Source organism: Carassius gibelio, chromosome A16, assembly GCF_023724105.1.
Source record: "Carassius gibelio isolate Cgi1373 ecotype wild population from Czech Republic chromosome A16, carGib1.2-hapl.c, whole genome shotgun sequence".
Classification (NCBI taxonomy): domain Eukaryota; kingdom Metazoa; phylum Chordata; class Actinopteri; order Cypriniformes; family Cyprinidae; genus Carassius; species Carassius gibelio.
The window spans coordinates 5,334,843-5,353,442 of NC_068386.1; the positions used below are offsets into that span (position 1 = coordinate 5,334,843).

Sequence of the window (18,600 nt, forward strand, 5' to 3'; positions counted from 1 at the left end):
ATTGACACACTTAAAACTAGTGTAAACAAATGATAGTAGTAAAAGTAGTGTGTTGTTCCACAATTTATATTCCATGGAAATATGGAGACTTTCGCGATTCTGATTCCTGCTGTGATTTATGTGTGTTTGAGATTAAAGCAGTGACTCAAATTCCCAATAGAGACTAATGCCTGTTCATGACAAATACATCTTCATTAGACAAAAGTGGATGCAAGTCTAAGGTATCTAGAGTGTATTGAGATATTAATACATCAACATCATGTTAAAGTATTGTGTGAGAGCATTTGGGAATGTGTGTGTGTTTGGAAAAGCTGAAGTCAGTATTGTAAAGAGTATGCTGAGCGCTTCAGCTCTTTTGTGCTTTTGCTGTCCAGGAGTTTTTAAACCTGCAGCTCTGCCCGTGTTCACGAAGAGACAAAACTGCAGCCTCAGCAAACAAAAGACTTGCGAGCAGCCTTATCCATACACATTCACAGTACCCACAAATAATCACTATAATTAAATTAAATGTGCACAATAGAATCAGCAATATGTAACCATAAACATGCATGAACACACACACACACACACACACACAGGGGAATGTATTTACAATGTAAGACAGATTTGGTATATTTCACAGAGAGACCCTTCCCCCCATAAGAAGAAATATTCTGAGGGGAGCAGGTGCAGTTGTTCTCTTTGTGAACGTGTGTTTCACCAGCTCCTCCCACTGAGCTTGTTCATATCAAATATGCTCATTATTTACACCGATATGCCTTCAAAATCAAATCCCCCCAATAACTCACAATCTAAACACAATCTCTCACACACCAGGTGATGAATTTACATTACTTCTCTAGTCATTTCTCTCTCTCTCTCTCGCTCTCTTTCTCTCTAAATATATACATATACAAATCTACCATCACAAGTTTGGGGTTGATAAGATTTAAACATTTTTTGAAACATTTCTGAATTAATCAGTAATTCACAACAGAGAAATATTATTACATTTTAATACAACTGTTTTCTATTTGAATATAGTTTAACTTGTAATTTATTCCTGTGATGATAAAGCTGAATTTTCTGCAGGCATTACTCCATTCTTCATGGTCACATTTGTTACTCACTCAACAAACGTTACTTGTTATAAGCACAGTTTAAGAGAGCTTTCTGACCCTGCATAGACAGCAGGGCAACTGAAACGTTCCCAGGCCCAGAAAGGTAGTAAGGACTTTGCTAAAATAGTACACGTGACATTAGTGGTTCAACCATATTGTTATGAAGCTATGAGAATACTTTTTGTGTGCAAAGATAACAAAAATAACGTGAACAAAATGTATTCTTGTAGCTTCATAACATTACATAGCAACATAACATTTTACTATCTTTCTGGTCCTGGGAACGTTTCAGTTGCACTGCTGTCTATGCAGGGTCAGAAAGCTTTTGGATTTCAGCAAAAATATCTTAATTTGTGTTCTGAAGATGAATGAGAATCTTACAGGGTTGGAATGACATGGGGGTGAGTAATTAATGACAGAATTACATTTGTGGGTGAACAATACCTTAAGGAATCCAAGAAACAACATAATAAAGATCACCAAAAATAAACGTGCCACAACATGCTACAGCATAACAAATAAGATTCGCCTAATGATCAAATGTTGCATTTGCAACATTGCAAGAAAGAAAAAGGAAAAAAGAGGATAATATAGGTGCATGCTAATTACAAATCTGTGTAAATCTGTTTAAGATGGACAGGTAGAGCAGAAAGTCTTAGACCTGCTTCTGAAATTATCTTGCATCATGGTACATGTGAACTATATGAGCAGGAGCACTTCTGAAACTCTGATGCCAGCTGTTTTTCCTGACTCCTTCTCTCTTGGATCTATCTCCTCCTCCATCACACACCTACACACACTTCACTCTCCCTCCATACAATAACTTATTCACTTTCTCTCTCTCTCTCTCTCTCTCTCTGCCTCTTTCTCATGTTTTGTGTAGCTTTCCTTTACTGTGCAGTTTCCTGAAAGGATGGTAAAATGGAGCTGAATAAATTTAATCATTATAAACTCCAGCTATTTAAGATAACATATAACAGATCTGGACACTGACATTCAAAACACTGAATAGATATTTTACAAAAATGGCTTTAGTCAATATTGTGCTAGTTGTCTTCATATCTGGATACTGTTGTTTATCTACTATTGTGAAGATCCCAGATGATGCCAACTTTGCATCGACATAACAACAATGTCAAATATTATATTTATATTGGAACATCATCCTTATACTGTAATCATGAACAAGTTGTAATTGCACGCTATAATAACATTTCTGCTTAACTAAATACATGATGTGTTAACTATTTCACATTAACAATTAACACTTAAAGAAATTATTATATTTCCTGTATAATCTAAATTATGATTACAATGACATCAATGTGTTGTTATATACAAGCAAATTATTTTGATCAAGCCACACACTCACCCTATGGTTTGGAAACAAGAACCGGTTCTTTGATCATAATGTCTAAAAAACTCAGTACCACAGAATCAAACAAAGATAAGAAACCGACATCTCACACGCATGTACACACATGCTACAAAACCCTCAGGTGCAACAGACATCTGAAATTAAACCAATGAGTGTGTCTTGAGGTGTGTTTGGACTCTTTCATGCATGCTGAACACAGCTGAAAGGATGATAAATGTAAATGTAAATGGCAATGCATGAAGTGTTTTCATCCGAGGTGTGTGTATGCGTGTACCTATCTCTAAAATAAACTTTTAGAATGATTTATAATTACAAGTATGAAATGCCCAAAACAAATCCAATCTGCATACAGCTCACTCAACGGCAATCAGACACACACCAGCATCTCAACAGACGTGTCCTGTCACAGGTTTGATCTGATGAGACCTCATGTGTGTGCTGACTGGGTCAGACAGAAGTTTATAATAGCAGATGGCAGATGACACTGGGATTCTTCTGCACTGTGTTTTGCTGAGCTCAGACCCTGCATGGAGTCTGTGGGTGTTGCTTACAGGGAAATATTTAAATATTACTTCAGATTAATGTATAAAATGAACATCAACATTACACATTATTACTTTTGAGTTTCATAAATAAATATTAAAAATACTCAAATATTTAATATAATGAGTCTCACATTAGAGACATTAAAGTATCTCTACATACTTGTGAGTATGAGAAAGACATGACCGGGATGTTTTGCATCTCCAAATTAAATGTGTATACTGTTGGGAAATTTTATTACAATTTCTGATTCAATAATTCATTGGCATTCTCACTAAATCCATATATTATTGTCAGATAATAAAATGAATATGTATTGTAGCATACAAATGAAAAAAATTAGAATTTTTGAAAGAAGCCTCCCTCTATTAGATCAGAAATACAGTCAAAAAATAATATTATATCAATGTTGGATAAAATAAAAAGAAAATGGAAAAAAAATGAATATGTATTGTAGCATACAAATGAAAAAAATTAGAATTTTTGAAAGAAGCCTCCCTCTATTAGATCAGAAATACAGTCAAAAAATAATATTATATCAATGTTGGATAAAATAAAAAGAAAATGGAAAAAAAAATGTGATAAATTTAATGGATTCAAATATATTCTGAAATATAAAATAAACACAAAGGGTGAAGAAAAACTAAATAATTATTTCATTATTCTTACAAAATAATGATTTAGTTAAGGTCAATACCTAGAACATGAAAACAAATTTGCCAATTTAATGCATTTGATTCATAAAACACATTCAAGACATTCTCTGTCATGTTTAATGTGAATTTTGCTTCACAGGTAGATTTTGCTTTAAAGGGGGGGGGGGGGTGAAATGCTCATTTTCACTCAATATCCTGTTAATCTTGAGTACCTATAGAGTAGTACTGCATCCTTCATAACTCCAAAAAGTCTTTAGTTTTATTATATTTATAAGAGAAAGATAGTCTGTACCGATTTTTCCCGGAAAAACAAGAGCGCCTGGAGGCGTGATGTGTGGGTGGAGCTAAAGAATCACGAGCGCGAGTAGGCTTTTGCGTTGAGAGCGTTTGGAAGCTAGTGTTGTGTTGTAGGTAGTGTTGCCAAGTCTGCGGTTATTTTTCATGTCCGCGGTTTGAAGCAATCCCAATACCAATAACGTGATATTTATCCCCTAAAATGCTAATTTTACCAGGGAAACCCTTCCCAAAAATGTATATTTTAACCCCGGGAAGCAATTTTTATCGGGGAACCTCCCGGAAACGCGATTGGGCTAGTTTTGGACTAGTTTTAAGAAGCAACTGGGCAGGATTTGTTGTGAAAACATGGCAACCCTGATCTGAACGCACATGCTGGAGATATACTTCTAATTACAGGAGCGTCTTTACCAGTGTTTGGAATAACGGCGTTTGGAATAACGGCGTTTAAAAGAACGGCGTTAGGTAACGACGTTATTTTTTCAGTAACGCGGTAATCTAACTAATTACTTTTCCCATCGTTACAACGCCGTTAACGTTACTGAACGTTAAATGCAGTGCGTTACTATGCTTTGATTTAATGAACTATGCAATCCGAATGGACCCCTGGCTCACACAGCGAGTGAGCAGGTGGAATAATGACGAGATATGCGGTTGTGATTGGCTAAGGCAGAGCCATGTGTTTCATGGTAGCCAATCAGAGCCAGTGTTTTTACACACATGCCGGCACACGCCCCAGCGGCGCCAAACACACACACAAGCAACAGCTACACAGAGATTCGCACTCAGCAGAGATGGCGAGATGGCGATTCAGGAGCAATCCTGTGAAAGGTTGGCATTTTCAAGGTGAAGATATAAGCGCTACTTCAAATTCATTGTGGTCAAATGCAAGAACGTGCATATAATGTGTGACACGCATCTACAAAGCTAGTGGCCAAAAACACTTTTCTTACAAAGATAATACTTGAAGTGCAGGATAAAACTCTTGCTGTCTGTTGACGTTGAATAAATATTGAAAGTTATGTACATGTCTGTTCTACTCATTTCAACTGACTTGTGAAAACTGCAAAAAAAAAAGAAAAAAAAAAAGTACAAATTCTCTGACATGTAGCAACTTTTTTTTTTTTTTTTTTTCAGCAACGCAAATAGTTACTTTCCCTGGTAACGAGTTACTTTTATTATAGAGTAATTCAGTTACTAACGCAGTTACTTTTTGGAACAAGTAGTGAGTAACTATAACTAATTACTTTTTTAAAGTAACGTTCCCAACACTGGTCTTTACTGATGAGAGGTGCATGAAAATCGCATTCGATTTTTTGCACAGCCCTATGTATTGAAACTGTATATATTTGCTTAGCGGTTTTGGAAAATGACTAAGTTCCACTTTATGTCGTGCAGTTTGATGACAACATTGCATGTTGTTTACCTGATGTGCTTACGCGCCGATTGCTAAGTTAACAACACAGAGATATTTTAAGCAGTTTTACTCACCGCCTGCAGCTCCAACACACGATCGTGACCCTTTTTCGTTGGGACTGCATTATCCTTAAGAAATAAACGATATGCAAATCCGGCGTCAAACTGTGCCTTGTTTGTAAAACAATCATCTTCGAAATGCAGGGGAACAAACAAAAACACTTTCACAACTCCGTTGATGCTCTGTAAAAATAAACTCCATCCACTGGTCCCTTAATGCTGTTTTTTTTGGTAATCTGTGCAGGGTTGTCTTGCCCTGGCAACCAAAAACACACTTCTTTTGTGACTTTTCGCGACGCTCTTGCTCTGATCAGTGAATGTCTGTGCTCTCAGTGCTCTGCTATACGGGAGCGCGCGCTCTTCCGGGAGAAGTGCCCTCAGGACCCATATAAGGAAATTCCGCTCCATCTAACGTCACACAGAGCCATACTCGAAAAAAAATTTCCGAAACTTGTGACAGACCGGAAGAGGTATTTTTGGAACAAAAATACTCCTTCAAACTTACAACTTAATTTTTGAAACTTTGTCCATGTTTAGCATGGGAATCCAACTCTTTAACAGTGTAAAAAACTCAGCATGCATGAAATAGCATTTCACCCCCCCTTTAAGGAAGTTTAGATGAGGGCACTGGAAAGCAAGACAAAAATGGGATTTATCATGTACTTATCAAAGATTTTATATTAATGGATGACTTGTCTGCACTGATTTCTAAATGCAAAGGTGAACTTGAGATAGTTTTTTATCTGTTCTGAGTTGAAGCAGTCTGTTCCCACCCCCCAGCATCAGCAATATCTGACCGATTTCAATGCTTCCTTTCTGCCACATGGACCGTTGTCATGATGACAAAGCATGATTGAAAAGCAGAAAGTCCATTTGCACCAACCGCTTTAATCAAACACCCTCATTCATTATGCAGAGTGCATGAGAGGGTGCAGGGGGCAAGCCAGTGTGTGTGTGTGTCTGTGTGTGGACTGTTGGAGTTTGAGTAATATTCAAATAATAAAAGAAAATAAGACTTATTGTTGTGGAAGATGATATAAATATGTCAATCAGATGTGTTGAGATTGCTAAGCTATAGATGATGAACGATTATACAAAATACATTTTTGAGGAAAGTAGGTCTCAGCAGGAGGCCAGTGAAAAGCCAAATTCACACAAACACACACACAAACAAGTTAAGAAAATTCCTAACACTTTAGAAATGAACAGAGAGAGGTGAGAGAATGAGAATGAAAGAATGAATTGGTTTCCTAGGTGGAAACTGGGAAACGAATCTGGACGCAGGTCAGTCAGGACGGATCCAACTGCCAGCTCTCCATGGGTGCAGAAGAACAAACTAAACAACGCAACACACACTTTTGTGATTCTCGCTGCAATATACTGTATACACACAGCACTATTCAAAGGGACAGAGGAAATCAAATCCATCCTGTCAGAAGCCATTATTGCAAAAACCTGTACTGACCAAGACAAGCTACATTCAGACTTAAAGAGAGAACACTAACTGATATAATAACCTGTATCAATGGCTCTAATCCAAAACCTGGTGAACAGCCTACGCAGACAGGATTTTAAAGTATCAGAGGTGTGCTCCTGACGCGTCGACTATTAAAAAAGGTAGGCAGCATGATTATGCTGCCTTTAAGAAAAATGCAGTGCATGTAAACTTTGTGGAAATGCAGTCCCAAAATGCACTGCAACAACTTGTGAAAAACAATACTATGTTCAAACAAGCAAAAGATGTTCCCTGATCTTGAAATAAACTGCAAGGAGAAACAAGCCCATAAAAATTTAAAGGGGTCATATGATTTTTCCTTTCTCTTTGGAGTGTTACAAGCTCTTGGTGCATAAAGAAGATCTGTAAAGTTGCAAAGACTAAAGTCTCAAAATCAAAGAGATATTCTTTATAAAAGTTAAGAGTCAACCACACCCCCCTAAAATGGCTCGTTCTAACACGCCCCCACATCTTTACTTCACTATGTGGGAAGATTTGCATAACATATTATGCAGCGCCTGAAAATAGTTCCCAGCAACTCTGCTATTACTGCAACTACACACATTTTACGGCAGCACAGTTCCTTGATTATTAAGCCGGAATTGAAGTACCGTATTTTCTGCACTATAAGGCGCACTTAAAAGCCTTTAATTTTCTCAAAAAAATGACAGTGCACCTTATAATCCGGTGGCCTTATATATAACTCAATTTATTAACTCGTTGGAGTTGGAGAATGAGCCTATTTCCAAAAAAAGTGGAGTGTTCCTTTAATTAGTTTATGTATATGTTGAACTTTATTCTTGAACAGATGGTGCTATATTAAGCATTATATGAAATATTTTCTAAAGCATCTATGTATTTGACAAATATTACATTTAATTCACTTAAATGTCACACAAGCATCACTACCAGGAGCAGAAAGTGTTCGACTTGATGTCTCCGCTTTCAATTTTTGAAGCAGCAACTATCACAGATGGGTATGTGCAGCGCCACATTGAACACTCATAAAGACTGCCCTCAAGGCCTAAAAGTCCTTTAATATTAACAGCAGTTATGCATGTCAAACTCAAATAAAGTGACTCCTTTACAGAGGTATAATTATATGAGAATGCCAACAGCACAACACAAACAAACTCCATTAACAAAGGGCCTGACAAAAACACAGAGGGCGTCGCATCTTAAATCCAGTTTCTCTCCACCAAGATGATTCAGGAGAAACACAGACACTGAAGGAGAACACTGAAATATTCATGATGCATTATTGTAATGAAATCAAATCTGCTGACTCTGACTCTGTCTGGCACCAGTTTAAAGTATGTAGATGTGTGTGCAGTTGAGGATGTACGAACATGCCAGGTTATGGTTCAGCCCCAATTTTATTTATTTATTTTTGCATTGTGACATTTTCATAACTAATGTTTCATACTTCAAAATGTATTTCAAATTGAATTATTCTTAATAAGGCATAATTTCCACATAATTCTCATTACCATAATGCAAGGAAAAAAATAAAATTTTAATTAGTAGAATGTAAAAAAAGAATAGATTCAAATAGTACAGTATTTATTCGTCATGGCAATATTTGCTGTACTTTAATTTATGCCGATTTAAATACAAAATTCACTGTTATACAGTAAAGGGAATCTAATGAGGATCATAAATGAGAGTAATGAGAATTAAAAAAAAACTATAATAAGGTTTTTTTTGGGGGGGGGGGGGGGGGGCTAAATAATGTAAAAATGCAAGAAATCTTTAGGATCCTTAAAAGGCTTTATGTTATTAATATAAAATACAGGGGGGTTTTTTTCAAGGTGGAATGTTAACTAGTTTTCATGTCATGGCAAAATATTAGTAAATGGATTAGGGCATTAAGGCTTCAAATTCAAAACAATCACAAAAATGCAAAAACTGCCACTACAGGACCAATCAAATGAGAACAAGGAATTAATGAAAATAGTGATCTTTTTCAAAATTAAGACAACATGTAATGTATGGAATCCTGACAGAAAGAGAGATAGAGAAAGACAATTGTGTAGATGTCATGATCGATAGATTGGTTAGGTCTTTCCCAATCTTTCAGCATAAATCATCAGCCATTATGATCATGCAGACCATCAGCAGCAACATAAAACCCTTTGCAAATAGAATCTGATGCACATTAGTCATACATCACACACACACACAGCATTTTTCCAGTGCTTTTCTGAGCTCAAAGAGCTACATGACATCCTGAAAGCAGATACTCACTGGTTCAGTTCCACGTCTAAAATGAAGGTCTGTCCAAAGGCCTGCACCTGGAAGCTAGCCTGAGCCATGTGGTTCTATAAGAGACAAAACAAGACGATACCTTGTCATTCTCATCTCTTATAATGTCACACATGGGCCGATATATGTAAAAAATAGAACATATTTGGTGTGTCGAGAGAGGGGGGGGTGGGGGTGGGGTTAAAATTAGATGCGCTAATTGCTTTTTTTTTATCCATCACGGTACACTTTGATGTGCAGGACTGGTGGCTGTCTGATGGTTAATTCACTGCCTGCTTGGGGCCCATATGGCCAGGGCCGTATAACACCCCCTCAGGGGAAAGAGAAGCTTTTGGATTGCAATGCATTGTTCTCTTTGCTTGTGAGTGGATGTGTGTGTATGTGTGTGTGTGTGTGTGTGTGTGTGTGTGTGTGTGTGTGTGTGTGAGGTGGGGGGTAGGCAGAAATAGAAGCATATGAGCGAGGTAAGGAGAGTCTAACACCCCCAGGGACCACACCTCTCCCTAAGCGAGCAAAGTAGTTATCAATAAAAATGGAAGGAGAATGAAGGGGTGGAAGAAATATGTAGGGGCCAACCTGCATCACCCACATCAATCTCCTGCTCCTCAAATGTGTATTTGTTTGTGAAATCTAAACAAGATGCACAATAACACTCTAACACACAAATCTAATAAAGAGACTGGGCTGCAGCTTTTGGCCATTAGACTACGCCTTTAGTATCATCGATTGCCGTTTCATCATATTATTGTTTTAAAATGCTCAATTTATTTATTTTTTTCTGATCTACATTTTGTGTAAAAAAGGAGAAAATCTAAAATTAGCAAACTTCTCTTCTTTTTTTCCCCTCATTTTTTTTTTTGCATCAGTGAATTTCTATAAATAAAACCATCTTCAAAAAGATCCAACTGTAAGCCAAACGTGGAGCTAGAAACAGACCCAAGCTTAGTTTGTATTGTAGAATGCATTTATGATAACATTTATTTCATTGGCATATGCTTCTAATCCAGTCTCTAATGTGTAACCATATATGTGACCCTGGACCACAAAACCAGTCTTAAGTCACTGTGCTGTGGTATATTTTTAGCAATAGCCAAAAAAAGATGATGGGTCACAATTATTGATTTTTCTTTTATGCCAAAAATCATTTAGGATATTAAGTAAAGATCTTGTTCCATAAAGATATTTTATAAATTTCCTACCGTAAATATATCAAAACCTAATTTTTGATTAGTAACATGCATTGCTAAGAACTTAATCTGGACAACTTTAAAGGTGTTTTTCTCAGTATTTAGATTTTTATGCACCCTCAGATTCCAGATCTTTAAATAGTTGTATCTCAGCCAAATATTATCTGTTCTTAACAAACCATACATCAATGGAAAGCTTATTTATTCAGATTATGCATACAATCTCAATTTTGAGAAATGTGTCCTTATGACTGATTTTGTGGTCCAGGGTCACATATAACACCACAATGATCAAATCAATACAATGTATTGACATTACAAAAAAGCCTTCGAGAGAATTACACAGAGCTCAGCTGCACACTTCAGACAAAGGGTTAAGCCCCACACGTGCACACACAGCCCAAAGTACAAAACAGGGACGTTAGGACACATGTACAGTCATTCTAACCAGTCAGACTCAATACATTACCAAGGCCACAAGCGATTGCATATCTGTGCCTTTGTGAATTATTCAGAAACACAAAGTATGAGCACCTGAGCAGGATGGGAAAAAAAAAATGCTTAGACTATTAGCATGATTTCTGAAGACTCATGAGACACTGTACTGGAGTAATGGCTGATTAAATTCAACTTTGTCATTGCAGGAAGAGATTATATTTGATTCAAAACAGAAAACTGTTATTTTAAATTGTAATATTTCACAATATTACTGTATATACTATTTTGTATATGAGTCTGAGTACAAAAACACACATCATTCCAAGAGCAGCGTGTCTCCAATGGCAACGGGAGGAGAGAGCATCCTTGTGATACACAGATGACATTCGAACATGGGATAAAAATAATACACACCTGTTTAGCGTCAGAGCTCATTCGGACCCGTGTGTTGAGAACATCATGACCGGCCTGACTGTCTTCGTCCATTCGGTACACTAACCGGACCGGGACCGTGTTCTCTCTTCCGAAGAACCTGGCGTCATCACGCCGAGCCCTCGTCTTTACCAAGGCGTCTCCTAGAATAACAAAAACACGGCAGTAGATTTTAACAACTAACGTTACAGATTTTTCTGTATTTTTCGAGGGACACGTATGAAATTTTATATAATATTCTGTTGGATAGGATACATAATGATAAATCACGGCTCAGTGTCGAATATTTACCGTTTACACATTATAGTTGTTTACATCGTCTGAAACGAATATGGGGGAGTAACCTTACAATACTACACTAATATGGTAAAAATACGCCATAATTATTTAGTTTTGTTATGAAATGTATAAAAACGCACCCTCACCGTAATGAGTCAGGGAGATGCTGGTATGTATAACAGAGCTCATCACTGCTACAAAGAGACACAGAAAGGAAATCCCGACACGGAGAGGCATCATTCCCGCGTCCATTCGTTTCAGAAGATCGCGGTTAATCACATATATCCCAAATTATACGATACACGAGTTAAATCCCAAGTTATACGCGATTTTCGTTCTCCCTCAGGAAGGCGCGCACACACATCCTTTCGCGCGCTGGTTGCCATTAGTGACGCGCGAGCAGCCTCCGCACCGAGACGCGGGTAGCGCGAGCGGCGGGCGAATGACTGGTCGAAGGCGGGTGCGTTCTGGAAAACTAAATTCAGGCCCTTTTTTTCTTCAGTGAGCAGAAGCCACCACCTCCTTAGCAAGACATCAAAAATATCCATCCGCCTCACTGCAGAAACGCCTCATAAATATACATGAACGAGCTCCACTCGGGATGACGGGTAGTGTAGTGCGCGCTCCACCTGCTTTCACCTTCTGCGCCAAACAGATAAAGATCCCGTGTGGTGCACAAGAAAAGTGAAACACTGTGGTTGATATGGAAATATACTACAGATTATTAAATAACGTAACGTCCTTTAGTATACAGCATGCAACCATACAGGGAATAATAATGCTTTATGCACTAATAATTTCATAATGTTCAGATTATCCAGAAAAGAGCAAAAATAAAACCAAAACAGTAAAATTCTGTGATTGCGATTTCTGTGACTGTGATTTATTACCCTGGAAAGAAACACGTTTTTAAATAAATTTCGTATTATCCTGAGCAAGTCTTAAAACAGAGCTTGAATTTCAAATAACACAGAATTTCCATATATATATATATATATATATATATATGTATATATATACATACACACATATATCGTTAAGTTTTTGCACACCAATGCTTCATTTATTTGAAAGTAATTGTTTACAAGTTAATTTTTATAATTCATGAAATCTAGTTCATGCTGATGGCAAAGCTGAATTTTCAGCATCTTTACTCAAATCTTCAGTCTCAAGTGATATTCCAGAAATCATTCTGATTATGCTAATTTGTTGCACAAGAAAAAAAAACATTTTATTATCAGTGCTGAAAACAGTTGTGCTCCTTAATATCTTTAAAACTTTTTGGGGATTTTATGCAAAAGTCTTTCCTATTACTTTTGATGAATTTAATGCACCTTGCTGAATAAATGTATTCATTATATTAAAAAATCTTACCAGCCCAAAATGATTGAACAGTAGTGTATATAAAATATTAATCGGTCTGAGAAAATCTTGAAACACTGATGGTAATGGAAAAAGACTTTCTCATACAGATGTTATGAATACACCCCCTAATGTACTTATCACACATTATGCACTGATAAACAGAAGCCCATGGCAAATCAGAAACACACACACACACACACACACGTTTTTGCAAAACACTGGTGCTTGTAAACCATGATAAAATAATAATAAAAAAAAAAACAATACCTAAACCATTGTAAAAAAAAAAATAATTAGCAATTTAATACAGGAACCAGGAAAACATTTCAAGAAAATCTCATGTTGCTATATTATTCAATTACATCCACTCATTAAATGTACATACTTGCTGAGTATCTCCACACATTTCTTTCCTGTATAAAGTCAGCAGGTATTTTTCAGCCTATACGTTCTTTTAAAGCCTGTATAGTAAGAATGCAGTTTTCCATCATACTGCTGAAAGAAAATAGATTCATTAATATATATTATTTGGCACATTAATAACTTTTATAACAAATACATAAATACATGTTAAATTCCTCTACACAGCTTTAATCTGAAAAACCCTTAAAGTCTTCATCCATGTTGTCACTGGACTGAAAGAGCTGCCACAGGTCCAGGAGATAATCAGGTGGGTTCTTGAACTCCAGTACAGGTTTAAGAGGTGTAAGAGAGCTCATTGATTCTCTCTCTTTACTCACGGAGTCAATGTGCAGGGCTGGTACTTGCTTTCTTCTTCTGGATCTGACATTCCGAACCTTTCGTTGCAGTGAATCATTGGGGCTATCGAGGTCCGGTTCGGGTTCTGTGTTGCCTGAAGGCAAAAGAGCTGAATTTTCAACTTGATTTTCTGGCATACTTTGCAAATAAACTTCACAGCAGTTAGTCCTAAAGCACTCAAATCTTGTTAATGATTCTCGGTTTCTTTCCCTGAACTGTTGAGCGGTGTACATGTCAGGGTTTGTCCAAGTTTGTTGGTCTGTCCTGCATTCGGGTGCATTAGAGTCACAGTTCTGCTCTCTGCTGAGAAAAGATGCACCTTCAGATTTCCGCACAGCAGATTGTGAGTGGAATTCCCACGCAAAGGTTCCACGCTTAGACTGGGACTTCTCCAGAACGTCAGATTGGTCGAAAAAGCTGTCCCGATTGCTCAGAGGGTATTCACACTGGCCCCTGTTGCGTTTGCGAACTGACAGAGGTTTTTCTTTGGTCTGTTCTGAAAGAGGTTGCTTTGCTGTAGAGCTCCAAGGCAAAGACTCATCGCTTTCATGTTTCCAATCACCATTTACAGATCCCACATCTTCCTTTAAAGGCAACATAGCTCCAGCACACAGAACAGGGGTTGATGTACTGCATTTCACCCTATGGCAGAGGGACATTGAAATAGTGATGTCATAATGCCAGTAAAAAAACAAAACAATAAACGATAAGGAGAGCTAAAATTTTTAAAGACGTCTGTACCTTCTGCTGTGCATGCCAATGTTAATAAGGTCGCAGGTCAGCCCAGCAGTGACTCGATCTACAACCGTGTACTCCTCACTCTTAGAGAAAGTCTGATGCTGCTCACTCTCTAGGTGCTGGTGGTCAGAAGGTGAGCACAGATGTCATGTATTTTATGCAAATCTTGGTTCAGCCCAGAATGTATAATTACTGTTTGTTTGTTTTCAGATGAGAAACAGCATATACAAAGTGTTTATTAAAAATTGACTGCCTTTCTATTGTTTCCAATACCTACCATCTTTAGGTTGTTGAATTTGACCTCACAGCACTCACAGTACCCTCCTTTCCTTTTCTCTTGCCCTGCATCTCCTCTGCGCCTGTCCTTCTTTCCTCGAGGTCCTCGTTCCCCTCCAGACCTGAGGCAAAACACAGATTCTCATTCAAACACACAAACTCTCAAAAATGACTACATTACAAAAAGAGATTTCTGATTCTCATTGTACCTTGGCTCTTTCGGTCTCTTCTTTGGATCTTCTTTTCCATGTTCATCCATCAGGAATGGACAGCAGGGTGGAAGAGACCGGAGGTTGCACACGGGCATTTTGGACAGGGGAAGGTAGATGGGACGATAATGCCTGCATAAACATCACAGACTGTTCTTGAACTTGACAAGTAACATGAAACACAAGAAAATCGACAAAGGAAATGCACCTGCTTGAGTCCTCTACTTTCACAAATGGACGACAAATTCTTCCAGCTGGAAAATAAAAAACAAATAAACAAAGTCAAATAAAGACTGCTATATATTCAACTTTTTCAACTGGAGGATGCAACCATTTAAAACAGGTTCTTTACTATCTACTTACCATTGAGTCTGTGATATGTATTTTTCTCTGTGTGCTGAATGCTGGCCTAAAAATAAAGAGTGATAAACTGAATATATACAGGAAAAAAAGTTTATATGCAGCGCTGCACAGAGCTTGTAGCTCCATAGATTTCTCTCTTTGCAATTTACAATCCACAGATTTCCAAATCAGGGCAGAAATAGTGAAAACCTGTGCAGACTACAGGAGTAATTTTTTTTTTCTGTTGAATGTCAAAGGATCAAAGTTTAGTCTACAAGACCGTAAATAACAAATTTTATAGTTATTTACTAAACACAATATTCAGAAAAGTTTTTTTTCAATGGTTAATTTTTTTAACTTGTACATTTGGTCCTTAATATAAAAAATATAATAAAATGTGCAACAGACAAAACTACTCACAGCTCTTTTCACCACTGGATTAGCAGCGTTCATTGCAATGAGTTTTGCTTTCTTCTTGTCAACATATGAAACAACATCTGTTAGGAAGTCAAGCATCAAATACCATGAAAAACTGAAACCATATCTCATTTCTCTAACAACAAGTATTAATGGTGATAAAGATAATACCGTCAACATGCAGGACTTTGACCCCCCATTCCAGAGCATTGGCCAAGATCCCATTCATCTGAACACGTTCCTAAAACAGAACAGAAAACCTTCAATCAGAGCAGTGATAAACCACTCAAGACTGCAGCACAGAGTTCATTCACAAACAAACAAACAAACGAGTTATGATAAAGATCGACTCACTTGTTCCTTAACGACTCTCTCCACAAGGGATTTGCCTCGACTTACAGCCACCTGTGAAATTCCAGCGCAAGATAAACATGTCAGTGAATTTTGACTTAATTTGTGGGATAAGTGCATGCTAACCCAATGTTATATAAAAGCAATGAGCCCCATGAATCCATGGTTTACAGTGGAATTTGAATAGCTAAAGGGCGCTGTTAAGAAACTCCACTTTACAATTTAGTTAAGCATAAAAAAAAAATTACATTTACAGCATAAGTTTACAATGACTTTTTAAAGACTTTAAAAATTTTTAAATGCTTTTAAAATGTTTTTTTTTTTCATTTTGGACTTCGGGAACCCAAAAACAAAATCTTTGCCAATGAAGTGGAGAACAAAAAGCATCCTGTCTAACCGTATCCGTGACTCCCTGAGAGCTGCCCCTGTGCCCATGGCTTTCTCTCCTGCTGCTGGGATGAGGAGAGCTGACACCTGAATCAGGACTGGGAGCAGGAGATTCCGGCAGGAGACGCTGGGCATAACGGGCCTCCGGCTTACTGGACACAAGATACTTGATCTCCTTGCTGAAGAACTTTTCCACTGTCTGATGACCAGAACATACAGGTTACTTCATCTGTGATTTTAGTTAAAGGGTTAGTTCACCCAAAAATGGAAATTATGTCATTAATGACTTACCCTCACGTCGTCCCAAACCCGTAAGACCTCCGTTTATCTTCGGAACACAGTTTAAGATATTTCAGATTTAGTCCGAGAGCTTTATGTCCCTCCATTGAAAGTGTGTGTACAGTATACTGTCCATGTCCAGAAAGGTAAGAAAAACATAATCAAAGTAGTCAACGTGACATCAGAGGGTCAGTTAGAATTTGTTGAAGCATCGAAAATACATTTTGGTCCAAAAATAGCAAAAACTACGACTTTATTCAGCATTGTCTTCTCTTCCGGGTCTGTTGTGAGCACGTTCACAACACTGCAGTGATGCTGCTGAAGTGTTATCTTTGTTATTGGGCGCGCCAGAAAACATGTCAGCAGAGTCGTGAAAGCACTCACAACAGACCCGGAGGAGAAGACAATACTGAATTAAGTCATCATTTTTGGACCAAAATGTATTTTCAATGCTTCAAAAAATTCTAACTGACCCTCTGATGTCACATGGACTACTTTGATGATGTTTTTCTTACCTTTCTGGACATGGACAGTATACAGTACATACATTTTCAATGGAGGGACAGAAAGCTCTCGGACTAAATCTAAAATATCTTAAACTGTGTTCCGAAGATGAACCGAGTGAGATCTTACAAGTTTGGAACGACATGAGGGTGAGTCATTAATGACATTTTCATTTTCGAGTGAACTAACCCTTTAATGGAATGGTTCACCCTCAGGCTATTTGCAATGTAGATTAGTTTGTTTCTTCCTTAGAACAGTGTAAGTGATACGTGTAATGCAAAATTTCTCCAAATCTGTTCTGATGAACAATCTTCATGGACATCATGAAGGTTTGGGGTGAACCATTCCTTTTAAGTTACAGACTGTTATCACTTCTTAGTTCTTACCCAGATGTAATTCATATAGTACACTTTAAATTACGCAGAAATTCCAGTCTTGTTTACATCGACAGAAGAGAACACAAGTACATAATCGTGAAGCTAATTAAACTAGTCGTTTTCCTGAGTTTCTAAAGAGACAGCTGTCAAATTTTTCCAATTTAAAGGGCATTATCTTCCTGCATGTGAAAATATTTATATTTTGCGCAAAACAGCATTGATTATACATTTTATACTTATAACAATAAACAGTGAACTGCACTTACACCACCAAGTGTTTCGATGTCATTTTCCAAGCGTTGTGTTTTCATATTCCATGGCAGATCCAAGTAAAATATTCTCCCTTTAAAAGGTTTGTTCTGAAGAGCATCGCATGTGGCTTTAACTTTGATTTTAGATGATACACTAGTATGTCCGTCCAGTTTTGAATCTGTGAAGATCAATATACCACAATTAGACTTATAATAAACAACACATACATTTTGTGTACATACGGAACAACATAAGCAGCATGGAAACTTGTTATTTTCAAAGGACACTTTTACAGAAAAAAAGCGTAAGTTAAATTAGTTATTTAAAAGAGATAAACAGCACAGCACCTCTGTCCTTACACCTTGAGAAAGTGTCGTGCTTCATCGTGTAGCTTTTACTTCCAACGGTTAACCGTGTTACAGCCCTAAACCCGGCTATACCAGCTAGTTATACCGCCAACATATGGCAGCATTACTAATACGTGTTCCTTAATTAAAACGCTGAACTAAAAACACAACGGTGTGTTAAATGCCTCTACTGTTTGTAAATGTCTTCATAACAAACACTCGACGTAACCTGTTTCCATCTTCCCGCTCGAGACTCTCTCGACAAAACCTGCTGTAATCTTGGAGTTCATGAAGGGAGATTCGACGTATATTTTTTGACATTTCAAAAACGACTCCGCAAAGCGCTGACATTTGAAACGTCAATTACACCAATATAAACAACTTGAATTTTATGTAGAATATGCATAAGAAAACGAATGTTAAAAGTATAAAATATGACTTTGATACACTGTCA

The 18,600-nt window shown here is 37.4% G+C and overlaps 2 protein-coding genes across 5 annotated transcripts in view; both read right to left on the reverse strand.

The window, feature by feature from the left end:
• The window catches only part of LOC128030397 (disintegrin and metalloproteinase domain-containing protein 22-like), a 59,554-nt gene extending 47,414 nt beyond the window's left edge, over window positions 1–12,140 (reverse strand). The window contains exons 1-3 of one of the 3 annotated variants that reach the window (XM_052617986.1): window positions 11,684–12,140; window positions 11,247–11,407; window positions 9,190–9,263 (exon numbers count right to left, since the gene is read on the reverse strand). In XM_052617986.1, the coding sequence (XP_052473946.1) occupies window positions 9,190–9,263; window positions 11,247–11,407; window positions 11,684–11,795 (347 nt within the window). In that variant the 5' untranslated portion in view covers window positions 11,796–12,140. The remainder of the gene's footprint in view (window positions 1–9,189; window positions 9,264–11,246; window positions 11,408–11,683) is intronic. The other 2 variants (XM_052617984.1, XM_052617985.1) reach the window with 2 other exon arrangements.
• Window positions 12,141–13,190: 1,050 nt separating this feature from the next.
• Window positions 13,191–18,521, reverse strand: LOC128030406 (protein DBF4 homolog A). Of its 2 annotated transcripts, none has more exons than XM_052618002.1 (12): window positions 18,159–18,521; window positions 17,814–17,977; window positions 16,398–16,586; window positions 16,004–16,054; window positions 15,821–15,890; window positions 15,653–15,729; window positions 15,254–15,299; window positions 15,099–15,144; window positions 14,891–15,022; window positions 14,683–14,803; window positions 14,409–14,524; window positions 13,191–14,309 (listed from the first exon to the last, which is right to left on the reverse strand). In XM_052618002.1, exons 1-12 carry the CDS (start codon window positions 18,181–18,183, stop codon window positions 13,499–13,501), a joined length of 1,848 nt encoding a protein of 615 aa, XP_052473962.1. In that variant the 5' UTR covers window positions 18,184–18,521; the 3' UTR covers window positions 13,191–13,498. The 2 variants fall into 2 exon arrangements, with proteins under 2 accessions (XP_052473962.1, XP_052473961.1); XM_052618001.1 differs by having other exon boundaries at window positions 18,147–18,521.
• Between the last annotated feature and the right edge of the window lie 79 nt (window positions 18,522–18,600).